This window comes from Centroberyx affinis, unplaced genomic scaffold (assembly GCF_046629955.1).
Source record: "Centroberyx affinis isolate AG114_WGS23_722 - 3 ecotype Tasmania unplaced genomic scaffold, CSIRO-AGI_Caff_v1 ptg001331l_1, whole genome shotgun sequence".
Taxonomy (NCBI): Eukaryota; Metazoa; Chordata; class Actinopteri; order Beryciformes; family Berycidae; genus Centroberyx; species Centroberyx affinis.
In genome coordinates, this window is record NW_027279828.1 from 192501 (window position 1) to 210822 (window position 18322).

At 43.0% G+C, this 18322-nt stretch overlaps 1 protein-coding gene across 2 annotated transcripts in view; it reads right to left on the bottom strand.

Annotated features, from left to right (window-relative positions):
• pdgfd (platelet derived growth factor d) overlaps positions 1-18102 on the bottom strand; it is a 48778-nt gene extending 30676 nt beyond the window's left edge. For both annotated transcript variants that reach the window (XM_071525716.1, XM_071525715.1), the window contains exon 1: positions 17833-18102. In XM_071525716.1, coding sequence (XP_071381817.1) covers positions 17833-17947 — 115 coding nt within the window. In that variant the 5' untranslated portion in view covers positions 17948-18102. The remainder of the gene's footprint in view (positions 1-17832) is intronic.
• Between the last annotated feature and the right edge of the window lie 220 nt (positions 18103-18322).

Here is an 18322-nt window from a genome sequence, read left to right on the forward strand (position 1 = left end):
AACACAGCACATTCAATCAGGTGTGTCCAAACTTTTGACTGGTAGTGTGTATGTGGGAAATGTGTGTCCAAAAAGAGAAAAAAATAAATCAACACAAATCTGGTCATTACCTTTTCATACTCACACGACAATGCAAAACATCCAAACATCAATATCCAATTTTGGATGCGCATTACACCAACTAATTGACTAGGAACACTGAATGATGATTTCCCAGTCCATTCTTTCCAGGTCCCTGCTCAATTTTATCACACAACAGACTTGTAAAAGCCTAATACCTAAAAAAATAAAAAATGTGGCACTTATTGGTCTGGAACTTTTTCTATCCTCTACTGATCGTCTCACTTCCAGGAACCACATTGCATTGCTTTATTAGCTAACATTCTGCTTGCTGTCTGGAAATGTCTAGGTTGCCTGGCAACATTAGCTTATTGAACATTCTATCAGGAAGCGTTGGGAAATATTGGCGCTTCAGAGACTTCAGCGGCTGGTAGATATTGATGGCTCTGATATAGTCCATTTCTTCACACTCTGACTGAAAGGCATCACAAACACACTGAGGAACACACATTTGTCTTTCCACACACAAACGACTCACAAGTAAACAAAACTACACAAATGTGCACACACATACACACACACTCCCTCTAAATATGTCTCTCTCTCTCTAGGTCTCTCTCTCTCGCTCTACGTCTCTGCTGTAGCTCTCAGTCTCCTCCCACTCTCTCTCTCTCTCTCTCTCTCTAGCTCCCTCTCCCTCTCCCTCTCACTCCTCTTCTTCAAGACAGTACAATAAAAGTTCATCATGACCTAGCGCTTGTCCCTGTAACCCCCTGCCTGGGGACAATTTTAGTACAATCCAAAACACTGCAGGGTGCACGGCGCGCTCCATTCTCCACTCTTAGGAGGGGTTAGAGCACTGTGAGTGTGTGTGTGTGTGTGTGTGTAGGGAATGGGGGGGTTGTTCAATGTGAGAGCATCAGAGTGTGAGAGTGTCTGTGTGAGAGTGTGCATGAGAAAGGGTGTGTGTATGTGTGTGCCTGTGCTCTGTGTGTGTGTTTGTGTGTGTGTGTACATACCTACGTTTGAAGATTTTGTGTGAGTGCAGTCGTGTGTGTGTGTGTGTGTGTGTGTATGTGTGTGTGTATTCCTTTTGAAGCTGACACAAAGGCATGTCCTGTGACACGGACACAGGAGGTTAGATAAACAGCCACAGACAGAGACAGGACCAAGACTCTGTTTAATGAGCTAATTCACTCTCTTCATACAGTCTACACACAGCGCTGGATGGACATCCTCCCAGACAGAGACGAGGAGAGGGAGAGACGGACAGACAGACAGGAAGAAGGAAAGGGAAAAGTGGGGAGGAAATAGAGGAAGGCGGAGACAAGGTGAGAACGGGGTGAGAGTCAAGCATGAGACAGAAACGGAGACCAAGAGGAGGGTGGGATGGAAAAGGGAGAAAGAGAGGGACAGACAGTGAGGCAGGGAGGGAGGGAGAGAGGGTAAAGGAGGAACAGCTAGAGGGAGAAAGGGAGAGAAATAGAAGGACAGAATGGGCAAAGAGAGCGGGAGGAGAGGGAGTGAGGGAAATTAAAAGACAGAGACAGACACAGAGACACAGCCACAGCTACACAAGTGTAAAAAGAACAAGCAAAGTCAACAATGTATTCAAAAAGTCCCAAGATAACTTAACACATCAAACACTGCACACACCAAAGAGCATGTCTGATTTAGCCTCATAAATAAACAAGGATATTAACTGCTGTGTGTGTGTGTGTCAGTGAAGATATGCGCACGTGTGTGAGAGAGTGTGTGCCCAATTGCGCAAATTCATCATTATCTCATGTTTGTCATCTATTTCAAAGGGAAAGCCAAAGTAGGACATCAGTGGAAAGCCGTGACTCACAATGCTATCAAATTTTCTTTGGTACTGGAGCTTTTTAGCTGGTCCTCACATCTTCTCCTGCAAGTCTCAATAGTGCTTTCGAGCCTTTGATTAGCGTTAGCATCCACTTAGCTTCCACGAGTGCCTCTCAGGCATCTATGACTCAACACCTGTTGATGGGGACAAATTAGCCTAATGGGTACAAAGAAGAGGGATGAGCTGTACTCTGCCAACTGGAGTGGAAAATCAAAAACATAGCAGAGAGGAAGAGCGCTGGTGAAGGTTGAAAGAATTAAATGTCACCGTTGTTTTTAGTCATCCTCAAACCTTTTCGGCACGTTGTTATGTAATTGTAAACATTTGGTCAAGTTCATAAAGAGGAATGATGATTTGTGTTCTAGCAACTTGAGAAGAGGTGGTAATATTTTCCTTAAGGAGCATTTATGCTTGAATAATGCAGAGATACATCACGAGTAAATTTGACTAATCCCAGTTGTTTCCAAACTTTTTAATAACAGGGACATCCAGTTAAATATGCATTAGGTCAGGGACCCCATTCTGAAAAGACTTTATTATTTTTTTATAAATTATTTAGAACAGAAATATATGTCTGACCTACTTATTAGGACTATCAGTTGTCCCTAAATATTAAGTTTATCAATTAATTGACTGTAATGAGTCAAATCCGACTGGATTTGAAATATTAATGTTAAAATTTCCATATGACACATGAAAGCAGAGCGCATTGAATGGACAATGTGTTCTTAACAGATCCAGAGTTAAGTCACAACACGCAGGTTTTCCATTATTCAATTTCTTGATTTGGGTTGCTGTTTTGTTTTACATTTGCAAGAGATAAAGGTAAATCACTAGTTGAGTCTTGCCTTTTACTGAGCAGAATCCAAATATCTTTCAAACATCGCTTCTTGATTTAGAAGTAATAATCTCCTTGTCAGGCTGTTGTCTGCCATGATGCCGCTAGCAAACAGGTGTGTTAACAGTAAACTAGCAGGCAAATAGAGGAGCATCGCAAGAGCGACAGGGGATTTTCAGCCAAAGAGTCAGTGATGCATTCAGTTCAATCAGCTGTTAAAAACAAGAACACTGCTGTTTTGACTGGCAGGTTGGGACTCAAACTCATTATGATTTTGATTCATTATGATTTCATTGTGATATTGGAAACATTGCTGGGGATCCCTCAAAACTGCCTCCAGACTTTATCCAGACTATTTCAAAGTCATGCTGCTAGAGAGGAAGAGTTCAGATAAAAGTGGAAAGACTGAAGTATCATACTTTTATCTTGATACAGGCATGCTGCTTTCACTCTCATTCAAACCTCCTCAACCTAAAATAAGCAAATTTAAGTCCATGATACATTCCAGTGAGAACATACCGGTATTATATTGGGATCCTCCTTCTGGCCTTCGACCTTGGCTCTGATTTACATTTAATACGCTTATAAATGCATGATTGCTTTTTTGTAATTGATGAGTGTCACACCTCTTTCCTTCCCCTGGCAGAAAGTCAGCTGTCTGTCTCCATGATCTCAATGGATCATTTCGTTCTCCTTTTTCTACAGTATATGTTAATCATTTCAGTGCACTAAACTATCTCTTTGACCTGCACCAGTCCACTTAGCACACCACCCTCCTCTCTTGTAATGTCACCCTCTTTAGCGCCCTGACTTCATCCAACAAATGCTAATCACTTTGGTACTGCAACTGCATTTTATATCTTTTCCGTATGCTAATCACTGTAGCGCGCTAGGCTTACACCTTTTCGTTCTCCTTGTCTTGTGCTAGTCCACATAGCATGCTACCCTCCACTGCTGTGATGTGCTCCTGTTTAGCACCTTGGCTAAGCTTGCTGAATAATGCAGAGGGAACGAATCCTGGCTGAGTCAGCACTGTGGACAGTCACAGGTCAGGCACTCTGAGCGCTGAGTGACTCCGGCAGCCATGGCGCACAAACACAGAGGCACGCACAGACACACGCATGGATGCTTGGACATCCGCATGGACGGCAAAACATGCATATTAATGGATGCAGGCACATGCATACACATACATGGAGACACACTTACACTGATTAACACAAACAAGTGCACACACGGAGGGAGAGAGAGAGAGAGAGAGGGGGGGGGGGGGGCACTTGGGGCTTGTTAGAGGCCAATCTTGTGCAAAAAGGACATTGAGCTCTCAAGGCCAGAGACGGGGATGGAATGCTTAATCAATGCACATTAAAGCATGTTTCACAGCTCACATGTTAGCCTATATAATGATGCAAGATGTTACACCAGTTAAGTACAGCAGAACCTAAATTATATCAGCCACAGACAGAGGTCTACCAAACAGGTTTAATGAACAAAATACACAGTGATAGTATAACATTAATAGAGATGATAATATTCTTTCAATAATATCATGTACTATCAAATTCCCTTGTTGGTTTAAAAAATTAAAAACTATCCACCAGCAAAAAAAAGAAGACTGCAGGGAATTGTAGAATATATGTGCATAACCATTTGATGTTTCAGTAAGATTGTCCTGCTAGATGAATATATTTCAGTTATCCCAATGTTTTACTCACTCAAACGGCCTCCGTTCCTGAGGGGCTCTGATTAGTGAGGCTCTGTATGTTGGCCATAGATGCTGACATATGCATAATGAAAGATGTATGGATTCACAGGAAAAGAACACACACCAGTACACGCACACAGACACTCACACGTGTGCAAACTCTCAGTGTGTGTGCATGTGAAAGACACGTACAGGCAAACTAACTTGCGCACTCACACATTCTTGCACACGCTCGCTCTCACATGCACATACTCACTCACGCAGTCTCCTTCACATACACACATACAGTGTTGCAGGGGGGAAGGAAGGAGGAGGAGTCCGAGAGAAACGTCTGACAGGACGATCCATCTCGCTAAATAAGGAGGATGAAAAACAAATCTCCCAGAAAACCACACTGCAAACAGAATGATGGGAGAGAGAGCAAGATGGAGAAGGAAGGGAGGGAGACAGAGAGAGCCTGAGAAATAGACAGAGAGGAGAGAGAGAGAAAGAAAGGAAGAGGGGGAGGTAGTGATAGATAAGACAGAGGACGGCAAAGTGGGAAGGAGAGACGGAAAACCATGAGTGCAGGAGGAAAAAGAGTGAGAGTGAGAGAGAGAAGGGGAGCAGGTTGGTGGGTGTGGGAGCGCAGCGCAAGTTGCAACAACAGATTGTAAGGTGGGCGTGAGGGAGGGAGAGAGGGAAAGGATGAGAAATGGGAGGATGAGGGATGAGAGGGGCTTGTCCCTGCGTAACCTTCCTACACCATGATGGAGCGTATTTACCGAGACTTCATCAACAACATCCTCCCTGTGTGTGTGTGTGTCTGCGGGTGTGCAAGTGAACTAGGGTGTGACCACTTTTGTGCTGTGTGCATAATCTCACTCGCTATCTCTCCACTTCATATCTAAATGTTAAGAATTTGACTGGATGCCATCAGATACAATACATCTAAATTTGGAGCGGTACAAACCACTGATCGCTGTTCTAGCACATCAAATAGAGAGTGAAACAATATCTCCTGTGGTTTGAGGTTTGGGATTTGGGACTTGGGCTTTTTCATTCTGTGACATGTGTCAGGAAATGCCAAGGGATTCTTCAGATATTTCTGACTGCTGTCATTCAAACAAGAATAGCAGCTTAGACACAATCACGCAACATTATGCACCCAGGTCAGGTTGCACATGCATAAACTCTTTCTGTCTGTGTGTGTTTGTACGTGTTTGTGCCTACATGTATGTCTTAAACTACTTGTGTGTGCGTGTATTATTGTGCGTGCATGCCTGTGCATGAATGAATTTCTACGTTAAGGGCTTATGTGATAATGTGTGTGTGTGTGTGTGTGTGTGTGTGTGTGTGTATCTGTGTGTGTGAGGCTTGTTAGAGTAGCAGTTGGCTCCTGCTGACAGCTACTGCAGCCTGAACAGCAGGGCTGACGAGGACAATCAATTATCCCAGTACCCCACACACACACACACACACACCTACACACACACACACACACACACACACACACACACACACACACACACACACACACACAGACAGATGCACGTAGGAAAGCACATATGCACTTACACAGACACATACAAATATGCGTACAATAACATAAAGACACACAAACATCAAGTGGGCATAACCTCTGTGAGTTTACTTGTTTCCTCTCCCACTGTCTTTCCCTCTCTGTCTCTTTGTCTCTCTGTGTCTCTTTCAAACATTTATAACAATTAACTTTGTAAGAACGTAGCTGAAAGATGTGGTTGATGCTGTGCTCAGTAACTTATTTCCCCCTCTCCTCTCTCTCTACGTCTGTGTGTGTGTGTATGTGTGTGTGTGTGTGTGTGTGTGTGTGTGTGTGCGTTAGCCAAGCTCCAGCTGGGGTAGAATGAGTTGATTGAATATCAGCCTCGATCCCTCTGAGGGCTGTTTGGACGGCTGCTAGACCCTGATGTATGTCTGTGTGTGTGTGTGTGTGTGTGTGTGTGTTCCCTCTGAGCGTTGTGTGTGATGTAGAGCAGACACTGATGTTTTGACAGCCATCCGGCTCTCAGTCTGTCTGCCTCACATCAGCTGTATGTGTGTGTGTCTTTACAAGTGTGCATTTGTGTATGCATGTGTGCCAGGAAGCATGTGCCCCAAGTGCAGTCCTTGCCTGTGTGTGTGTGTGTGTGTGTGTGTGGGCAGTGAGGAGGGTTAAGCAGTGGTCTGACTGTCAGTGTGTATCTCACCTTCTATCCACCACTGGGATCACTTATCCTGCTGCAGGCTCCACACTACAAGAGCACATAACACATAGCACATAACTCTCGCTCACCATCTCTTTCTTCCTCTCTTTTCTGCCTCTTCAACTTTTTTCTCACTCTTTCTTGACTCTGATGTCCCTCTAACAGTGCCTCCTCTCTGTCGTGTTTTGCTCCTCTCAATGTTCCCTACCCCTCTTTCTCCTTCTCTCTGTATTTGTATTCTCTGCCCCCCCCCCCCTCTCTCTCTCTCTCTCTTTCTCTCTCCACTCTCTCTCCCTTCCTCACTCTCTGCTGCTCAGATACCAAATTCAGAGAGTTGATGATGAAAAAAAAACAGGAGAGTAGAAGCTAATGAGGACAAGAGACAGAGGGAGAGAGAGACAGAGAGGAAGAGAGAAATGCTGAGATATATAAATGGAGAATCACAGAGGGAGAGAGAGAGAAATATATAGAGAGAAATGCTGACAGACGGAGAGAGAAAGATAAAAGTGTTTGACAGTGGAGGAAAAAAGGGTCTTTTTCATTTGTGTCAGAGCACCATTGTCAGAGTAACAAAGACATAACTCTCACACTGCACAAGAGGATTTGTCAAACTCTCTCTCTGTCCTCTCTCTCTCTCTCTCTCTCTCTCTCACACACACACACACATAAAACACACAACACACATAAACACACACACAGTATTTATCTCTTTCCTTCAGCAGTGACAGATCTCCTGGGGTGAGAGCAGCTCCTGCTCTCATCTTTCTGCAGTGTCACTTCTGCCGCTTGTCATGTTCTCACCCTCACTTAGGCCTGGGTAGCGAAAAAAGAAGAAACCCACTGGTACCGCACCGCTTTTTTGTATCTGTATCGACTTTAAAGTTTCAACAGGTATTGAAAAGCTTTCAAATGTTGGATTCCTCAAGGTTTCTGCCCAAAAAGACAAGCGTGTTGACTTTGCCTGGCTTAAGCTGCTTGGAAATTGGGTCAGTACCCTGCGTTTGATCGTTAAACATCCATCCTTTGCTTTCTCATGCAAAGCTTGCCTACAGCTTGATTCAAATCAGCCGGCTTTCCCTCATTATCCGACTTAAACCCAAAGAACTGCCACACAGCCACAGTAGAGATCTTTTTAATTTTCTTTGCAATCCCCTCAGAGTGGCTGTTTCCAAGTTAGGTGACATTTGTCTGAGGGGATATCAGTGTAATTAATGCCCCAGCCGCAACTACCAGTGGCACTGTTACACACAAGAGTTCATAAATAGCAAGTATAATGTGGTATTTAAATAGAAAATGGAACCTAAATGATATTGCGGTATTGAATATAGCCTGAACAATTTTCAAATCCCTACTGCCCCAACTCTAACTGTTACTTTGTTTCTACAGTACCTTACTGAGTGTTAGAAGGCCTTGAGCTGTGATGATAGTTGTAGATGAAATTGTTGTTGTGAACTATTTTGCACTCTTAATTGTCAGCTTGCTCATCAAACCTTAAAATGATCACCATTGTTGTTCATGGGCCCTTGAGATAGTTTGAAAGTGTTGGGGATGTATAGATTTTGGGGATTGTAACTAAATGTTAGCATGGATCTGATAGCAATGGTAAGTGTGTGCATATGATAGCAATGTTGTCTGTGTTTGTTTTTGGCAGCTATGATTGGTCTCCATTGTTGATTTTCAGAGTTTACGTTAATAAGTGTGCTTGCCGGTTGCTTATCGTTGTGATGTAGAAGATGAATGTCGGTGAAGGAAGTGATGTGGTTTCAACCTACAGTTTGACTTGCATGTTTATTGATGTAACACTCATTTGCAAACAAACAACACTGTATTGAACTGGTTTGACGTGTTGGAATGTGCCTTTACTTTGCCCACTATTATGTCGCCATTGTACTGCAGTTTTCCCTGAATTTATCTTTTCTTGTTAACTGCGTCATGTGTTTTAATCACTTAATCAATTTAACCACTATCACTTTATGGATCTCACATATAGATATCAGATAACTTTGATGATGGACTATTTCCAATTTATAGTGTCAAGGCCCATAAAAGACTTTTACTTCATCTGTGTAATTTAATATCGTTAGCCAACTAATTTTTTACTTGGAAAGACTCCAATCAAATTAAGGTTTCCTTTTGCTTGAAATACATTTCAATCAAATTAAGGTTTCCACTTGAAATAAATCTGTCATACCTTTTAACCATGACAACAAATTATATAAAAAAAACTGTTCATAACACAGCTAATGAATAACAATTTTGCATTATTCATCCATACTCTCCCACACAGCAAGCTTGTAACTAGCACTCTGCTAGTTTTAGTTTACAGTACAATTGTCAGTGTTAATTTAACTCAGAGTTAAATTAACACAACTTGACTGTATCTCTCTGTCTCCAACACGCTCACACAAACAGTTCAGCAGCTTTCTCGTGCATTTAGTGTTGAGTCACGTCAGCTTTATTTGTGTCAAGGACTGAGACAGAGAGCGAGCTGAGGGACAAGCTCACTGCCCCGCCAAGTTACATCCTCTTTAAACTTCTCTATCTCTCTTTGTTTACCCTCTCTCCCTCTCCCTTTCTCTTCTCTCCTTATCATCCCTCATTCTCATTCATCAGTGTTTCTCTCTCTTTTGGGGTGCCCCCTGTCTCTAAACTTCATCTCCTCCTGTCTTTCTAGTCTCCTCTAATCCCTCAATCTCTTGCTCTTTCACTGCTTATTCAGCACCCCCCGCTCTCTCTCTCTCTCTTTCTGGCATGCACTTTGTATCACTCTTCTCACACCTCTGCTCTGTCTCTTTTCATATCTCTCGCTGTCTCTGTCATAGCTCGTGTCTCTTCTCTTTTCATCCCCCTCTCTTCTCTCTCTCCCTCACCTCACGGTTTCTTTCTCTATACCTGAACCTGCTTGTCAGCTGTATTTTTTGTCAAGCTTTCATATTAGGGGACGTCACCATCTCTCTCTCTCTTTCCCTCCTCCTGTTCTTCGTCTACGCTCTACCCCCCATCTCCCCTTCAATTCTATCTTCCTCTCTCCCTCCCTAGTCCACTCCCTTAATTCCCCTACCTCTCTTTTCGCAGCTTATTCTTCCTCTCCATCTCTACCTCTCTCTTCCTCTTCTCCATCTTTTCCCCAAACTCTCATTTCCTTCTTGCCCTTCTTTATTCTCCCTCTCCCACTCCTATCTCCCTCATTTCCTCTTTCATCTTCTGGCCAAACCTCTTTTCCCCTTTTTGCTCCTTGCACCGTTCCTATCCTCTGTCTCTCTCCATCTGCCCTCCACCTCTTTTTCCCTCTCCACCTCCCGTCCCTGCTCCTCTGTTATCTGTGTCCACTGTGTCAGTCAGATGGCTGGGCTCCAAGACCAGCTGAACTCTACAAGGACTCATCATCATCTCTCTCTCTCTCCCTTTCTTTCTCTCTCTCTCTCTCTCTCTCTCTCTCCTTAGCCCCCTCTCTCATTCTCCTCTATTTGTCCCCCATTCAATTCAATCCAATTCAATTTAAAAGGTATTTTATTGGCACAGTAAATTGTGTTAACATAGCCAAAGGAGATATAGATAGAAATAGATAAGACAGACAGATATGAACAGAAATGAATGCAAAATGATTATGCACAACTCACAGTGATGTTGAATTAACAAGTGACTGAAAGAGTTAGCAACTGAATCAATCTTAGTCTCCACTTGGAGACCACTTCTTAGTCTCCACTCCACTCCACCAAGTGTTGTGAATTTTGCTGCTATTCTACCACATTTTGGGCATTTCACCATGGAGGTATAGTAATTTTTGGGTTGTGGTTTGGCTTTCAGATTCTTGATTTACACCGAATGTACAAAATAATAGGGACGTCTTCTTGATATTGAATTGTAGTCACAATCCAAATCTCAATTGTCTCAAAGCTTAAAAACCGTTCTCTATCTCGTCTGCTTCTCTTTATCTACATCTCCTCCTCTGTTATTGGTAGAGATTTAATAAGGGAAACGATAAGCGATAATGGCTTTTACCTGGATTCACCTCATCAGTGTTCTTCATGAAAGGAGGTGAGTTTTGTACATTCAGTGCATTTGGATAATCTTTGGGGAGAAATGTTCTCTAAAACAGTTGCATTTGGGGCATGAGGTGAGCAAGGTTAATTCAGTTTCCAACTCATTCAGTGTGCAGAATTAACACAATCTGTCTGTGGCCTCAGTGGCCAAGCTATGTTCACTGAGTCTGCACATAGCCATGGTTTTTCTTAATTTTGGATCAGACACTGTGGTCAGATAATCTGTCAATGTATAATACTCTATACTCTATCTGTCCTACTCTTCCTCTCTCTACTCCATATATCTTATCCCCTCTCTCTCTCTCCCCTCCTGTCCTCTATCAGTCCCTCTCTTCTTCAATCTCCTCTCTTACGCTCTGTCCATTTGGCCTGCTGTCTGTCTGTCTATCTGTCTCTCTCTAAGCTGATGGGGCAGAAAAGTGCTGGGACAGGTCTTTAAACTTGGCATATCTCTCTCTACACACCTTTTTCCTTCTCTCCCCTTCCCTGCCCTCATCTCCTGTCCTCTAACTCTTCTAAGCTCCCTTCTAAGCTCTCACCTCTCCACTGCTCCCCTCTACTCCTCCCCCTAAAATCTGTGCTAGCCTGAAACGCATCATCACATATACTAACCCTACACCTGCCTCCACAGTATTGCCAAGGCATCATCTCCCTCCCTTCTCTCTTTCTCTCTTGTCACTTTCTTCTTTATCCACTGTTCCATGACTCAAAATTAACTGGCAAAAACACACAGCCATACACATTCATGCATGCAAAAACACACACACATTGACACACGCACACACACTCCTCTCCTGTACTGTCCAAGTGGTCACCACCCTATTGTCTCTGTGTAGGGGAGGAAAAGACTGTCTGCCAAATGTCTAGGGGTGGGGGAGCTTTGGCTCATACAATTTTTGCACGCAACCTGTCTGTGTGTGTATGTGTGTGTGTTTGAGATGACAAGTGTTTGGAACATGTGTAATGGGGGATTCCCTGGGAAGGGAGATCCTGTAATTGTGTTTATATATATGTGTATGTGTGTGTGTGTGTGTGTGTGTGTGGGTGGGTGGGTGGGCAGGCAGGGAGTTGTTCTACATAGGGTGTCCTATGTGTGACTCATGAATTCCAAAAACTTAAGTGACACTCCTCCCCTCCATCACCTCTACATTTTATATGGTCACACACAAACATTTGGAACCCATTATGTATCCATTATGTATGTAATATGTCTCGGATCAATCCATCATAGCTGCAGTTCACTGGGGTTTGATGGGATATTGTACTAGATTGAATGGTTGCTTAAAAAATTGTTTGGAAACAGAAATGGGTCGCGGGGCTGACTCAGGTGGTTCTCCACATGCCAAGAGGAAAACTATGTTTACATGAGCATCAGAGCCCAGGGTAAAAATACATTTCTCCATTTTGAAAAGTTATTATGGCTCTTATGCTGCAAATTGTATGCTTGGATGCTCAAGCATGTCTGCATATGTTTGCGTGTGTGTGAGTGAGTGTGTATGTGTATGTCATATGTGTGTGTGTGTGTGTGTGTGCTGAAAGACAAGGCCAACCTGAGTTCTCAGACACAGTCAAGGACCATGACATCACACTCTCACTGATATCACCAACGCCTAGTTCAAGTCTGCATGCCTGTGTGAGAGCATGAATGCATGTGTGCTTACTTGGCTGCACCTGTGTGTGTGTATGTGTGTATGTGTGTATGTCTGTGTAACTCTTTGTGCTTATTTCCTATGCCTATGCATTTCTTTGCATAGACGTGAATGTGGGTCACAAAGAATGTGTTCAGAATGGACAGACGCACCAAATGATGGTAAAAGGTTGGCACACTCAGAAAGATTGACAACATATATATTGTCCTTGTGCATGTGCTGGAGTTTGTGTGTGTACATCTGTGCGCGTATCTCTGCGACACTCTTTGCCACATTATATTTGCTCAGAGAGCCACCAGAGCGAAGTAGCTTTGATTAAAAACAGCTGAAACAGATGGGGAAAGATGGGGAGATAAAGATAGAAATGAGAAAGAGAGAGATTGAAAGAGGAGGATCTGGAGAGATGGAGTGATATGTAGCGGGGCATGGACAGATAAGACAGCACTGAGAGAGGAAGGCAACAGATAAGGAAAGAACTATGGGAGGAAAAAAGAGGAGAAATTGAAAAGATATGCGAGGGGTTCTCTATAAAAAGGTACTGTGGTCCTGTCACTGCCAGGGTTCGGGTTCTAGTCTCTGTTCAGCACAGTGAGTGTAACAAGGCATGAACACTGCCAGGGTGAATTCCACTCCCTGGCTCAATGGCGATTACATGGCACAAACACTGTATGTGTATGCCAAGGTTTAGCTTCTAGTCCCTGTGAAACTCAAAGGCTAAAGCACGGCATTGATTACAAGGATGGCCATTCTCTGCAAGGATCATTACCATTTCTTTATACATTACAATTTGGTACGGTTAAAGTAGCTTAAGTGTAATACTTTCGAAAATCTACAGCAAGCAAGCAAGCGTGTGCGTGTGACTGTGTGTGTGTGTGTGTGTGTGTGTGTGTGTGTGCGCGCACTTCCATGCACATGGGCATAAAATGTGTGTAAGTAATTTGATTGCATAACTTGAGTTAATCTTAAAGTCAACAGGGTGGAAACAGATAACAATGCACTAAAAGCTACCCAGACACAGTTGTGCAACACCTTCTCTGACCTGTGTGTGTGTGTGTGTGTGTGTGTGTGTGTGTGTGTGTGTGTGTGTGTCTACAATATGTCTGTGTCTCTGTGTGGGTGTGTCTGTGTTTCCATATTTGTTTGTGTGTGTATGTGTGTGTGTTTGTGTCTGCATTCACATGTATGTGCCTGCATGCAAGTGAGTGTTGCTTGCATGTGTGTGTCAGTGTGTGTGTGTGGTAGGATGTTTTAACCTATCTGGGTCATCTGGTGTCTTCAGCAGAGATGATGAGTTGTTCAGAACAGAAAGGCCAAATAGTGTTTACTTTGTCCTGTGTGTTTACATGTGTACGTGTGTGTTTCCTTTTCTACAAATACACTCTCTCTCCCTCTTTCTCCCTCTCTCTCTCTCCCCCTGTCTCACACAGACACACGCTTCAATGGCAGGAGTGAAGCACGAACAAAATGCTGAACAAACACAGGAGAGAAACCTTGGGGGGAATTCCTCGAAGTGAGGTAAGACATTCTGTCAGAACACACACACACACACACACACACACACACACACACACACACACACACAAATGCACAAATGCACAAGGGTACACACACGGACACATTCACTGTGGTAAATGAAGAACTCAAAGCCATGTAGGCATATCAGCTTGAGGTTCACCACTGCACATTGAAGGACACACACCTAATCAGCACCAATCAATCAAATAACAGAGCTAAGCTCTCATATTCCACATAAGCCGACTGCAAAATATACAAACACAGGCACACACGCACACATATTTAAAGAAAACCTCTTGCCATAGTAGTGTTTTAAGACAGCTGTACATTAGAGAACCGCCAAAAAACTGCAGCATCTCACATCTAACAACCAGTCTGTCTTTATCTCTAGCTATCACAGCGCCTGATCAAACCTTTGTACCACAGTGTAAAAGATCTTGCAGAATTCCCTATGATCAAGTCAATCTGGTTTGATATTATCAGAACTCAAAGATGGCCTGACAACTGTTTCAGGAGAGCTTTGATTGCGTTGCTGCCCCTCTCACACCGAATGACAGTGTTCAAAAAATGTCATGCCATCTCACACTTGAAATGTTCCTGTGATAGAGTGATTATTAAGCACTCCATTGTGTTATGACACACTGATTCTAATGCTGACCTTCTTATACTGCTCATCAGTCTGACAGCTGGGTGTTTGTCCACCAAGCCTCCAACCTGGACTTACTACAAAGGCAACCCAATTTTTCTGTGACTGGAAAACCACTCACTTTGTTGTTGCGTGCAAAGCAGGAAAGAAAAACATTTGAATGGGATGACCATTCCCAATGTATCATGGTAATGTTCATGTCTATGCTGGATACTGCAGAATTTTGACATGTTTGCCATGAAATAAGCATTGTTTCATTTATGGAGAGTGCCTGAGACTCAGAAGACAGAAATGTTGAAAGCAACTTGCTCAGAAATGAATTGTCCCCCGCCAAAGGGGGGACTATGGATCGGTCTCCGTCCGTTAGTTCGTTAGTTAGTCACACTGTAATGTTGACTTTGTGCCGCTAGGGGGCGACATTGGCAATTAATGGGGACTCAGTGGTAAAGCAGGTCATGCAGTTAAAGTTATCATACAATGTGGGAGACAATGAATGGGGACTCAGTGGTAAAGCAGTACAGTTAAAGTTATCATAGGTAACATAATAGTCTACACACGCTACACACTTGGAGACATCAGACTGGTTGATGTGTTGAAGTGAGAGTCAATGGAGAATTTTTGGGCAAACCTCTAACCACAAGACACTGTAGTTATTGTACAGTTGTTGGACTGTTGTACTGTTATTGCACTCATCACTGCACTACCACTGTGCTGTCAGTGTTGACTACTTATATCATATTACCACTTACATACTGTGCAATACCATATATCACTTATCATTTAGCATTTATATTATTCATAACACTCATGCTCCTGGTGTTGTATGTTATAGTGTATATTGTATTATAAATTGTATTGTAGTGTACATTGTGTAATGTACGGATTGTATTTGTGGCGTATTGTAGTTCTTATATTTTGTACTGTATTGAGTAAAAACAGGACAATTACAGTTACTACATTTCAAGATATAACTTGTAAGCCTAATTCTGAGGAGAGTAGGCAACAGAAATATATGGTCAATCTGTCCTTTCATTGTCCCATACGAAAATGCTTCTACAATTTCACTCATATTTCAAGTACACTCAGCAATCACTGACTGACCCAAGGGTGGAACTACATCACTGGTGGGGGACAACATGTTTACCATTTGCTTGTAATAACTAATTCAGACCTTTTCCTGGGTTGCATGCACAAAGCCAACCTTTCAGTGACAACATCCTCAAAGCTTCTATGGCGGCCATACTGAGCTTAATAACCAAATCACCATTAAGGACTGTTGAGTTCAATACAAATACCCGTTACAACCTACAGGCCCACATAAGGATTCAGTAGTTCAAGCAGAGTCCCTGAGCTTACAGTATTATGATGAAGCCCCAGTGAACCTTACAGTCAGAGTGTCAGAATCTGATGAAATGAAATTAAGAAACTGCAATAGACACACACATTATGCTCTTATGCAGTCACAGTCATCACAACATTTAAATCAGTCCTTTGACCCTGTCGTTAACTGTTAACCAACACTACACCCCCCCCCCCCCACACACACACACACACAAGTACACTCACCAAACCCTGCTTACTCATGACAAACGTCTTGCTTTCCTGAATTAAAACTTTCCATTGCCATTTTATACTGAGTAACTTTTATGTCCCGAAGGCACTGGAAATAAAAAAAATGCATGGTTGATAATCTGAACATAAGGCTTTTAATATCCTTTTGAAGATACATGATTTTCATTCAACAGCAAGTAAAATGAGTTTCAGTGCTCTTTGATGCACAGCAGAAGTCAGAAACAAATGCTGACAAAGGCCAAATGCTAAAAAGTGTTAATTTCTTTCCACCTGCTATGCACAAAAAACACTGAAATGTGTGGATAGTCAGACCTAACCTACAAATTTTTGATCATGCTATTCTTTTGTTCTGAACACGCACACGCACACGCACACACACACACACACACACACACACAGCAGTGTGAGGTGAAGCAGGCCTCTGGGGTAGTCGTCCAGGGTAGAACCTAATACAGTGGTATTTTTATGTTTCCCTGCCAAAAGCAACCCTGCAGCTGTGTGTGTGTGTGTGTGTGTGTGTGTGTGTGCATGTGTGTGTGTGTGTGTGTGTGTGTGTGTGTATGCGCGTGTGTGTGTGTGTGTGGATGTATGTGTAATCAAAGGTAGCACCGTGACTTTAGCCTCAGGGCAAGCGAAAAGTAAGCACGGCACACCTGCAGGAAGTTAGATAGGCCACAGGCTCAGGGAGTCTGAAGACTGTAGCTTAAATGAAGGAGGAATGTACTGTAGCATTCATACAAGTCCCACTCTTAACTGCATGCAGCAGGGCATGGCTGCTGCATGCAGGCAGGCCCACCGGATACAAGCACCCAGGTGATTGAGAGATACAAGCAATGTCTATTAAATTTTCAACATTTGAGAAAAAAGGATGCAGCAGTTGCTGCCGCAGTACAAATGAGGGTTAGATACAAGATAGATGCATGATCAGGGTCTTCTACAATGTGTATCACTGGAGGAACAGCTCAGTTTGTCATCCTACAGACTTAATCCTCTCCACAGCTTTCACTCTATCTACCCATCACTTCACTTTTATCCTCCTTTTACCAATGTCTTTCCACTCTTTTACTTCCCAGCCTATTTCAGCCTCCCCCCCCCCCCCCCCCCCCCCTCTCTCTCTCTCTCTCAGCAGAAACATTGTAACTCATGTCAACAGTGGTGTCAACAGATCGTTCAGAAGCCATGACAAGCCATGTTAGTCGTTCAGACAAGCCATGTTAGTCATTTGTCACCACTTACAAACACTTCATGGGTCCATTTAAAGTGATACTGCAGGCTACAATGATGTTATTAGTAGTATTACATTCATTGCGAGAACGGTATTGTCTCTTACTCATTTGAATATATCATGCTAATTGTTAGTCTCAATAAACATAAGTGTAGTTATCCTATAACAAATTTAAGAAAGATGCTTGTAAATATCTCATCTAAACTTTAAAATATCATGCACCCACAAGATGCCAGAAAATTATGCGACAGAAAATCGTACAGTAGCCTAATACCACAGGAGATCAAAATAATCTATATGGGACAATATGCTCATTATAAATTCACTGTTGAGTACCACAGACCCTCTTGCAGTCTTACACTTACAATATTATAGTGATTTTAGCTTTAGGGCACACAAGCTACAAAATGCAACACATCTGATGCGTATCGATGTGTTTCATAGAAAACAAAACAAACACAACAACAACAACAACAACAACAACAGGAATTTAAGTATAAGGACATCTCACCATCTCGTCTGTTGCCCCTCATGACTTTGGCGGTGGCTACCTGGGACCTTGCGACCCCGGTCAAAGCCCCCAGTATAAAGACCATCCACATCTGGAAAAGCACCGGTCCGGTCATCCCGACAAGAAACTCCAACACTGCCCAGGTATCTCTAAAAAAAAAACGTATTAAACGCCTGCTGACTATGCCGCTGTCGCTTCCCAAAAATGAGATTTCTTATCTTTCCAAGAAAGTTGGTAAAGAATATCTTCTATTTAGCAACTTTCATCTTGTCTCTCTGCTACGTGCAACTCGGAGCCACTTGTTGGCTCCTCTGCAAAACTCGGTGCGCACAATATCCCGTCTTGTGCCAAAGTGCCCAAATCCAAATATTAGGCTTCCTCTCAGAGTTAAGCGCCCAAAGATACCGAGAGCCCAACTCCGAAACAACACAATGCAGGTGGGTGATAATATAGCTCCGTTCACGGCCAGACATGAGCTTATGGGCGCCGT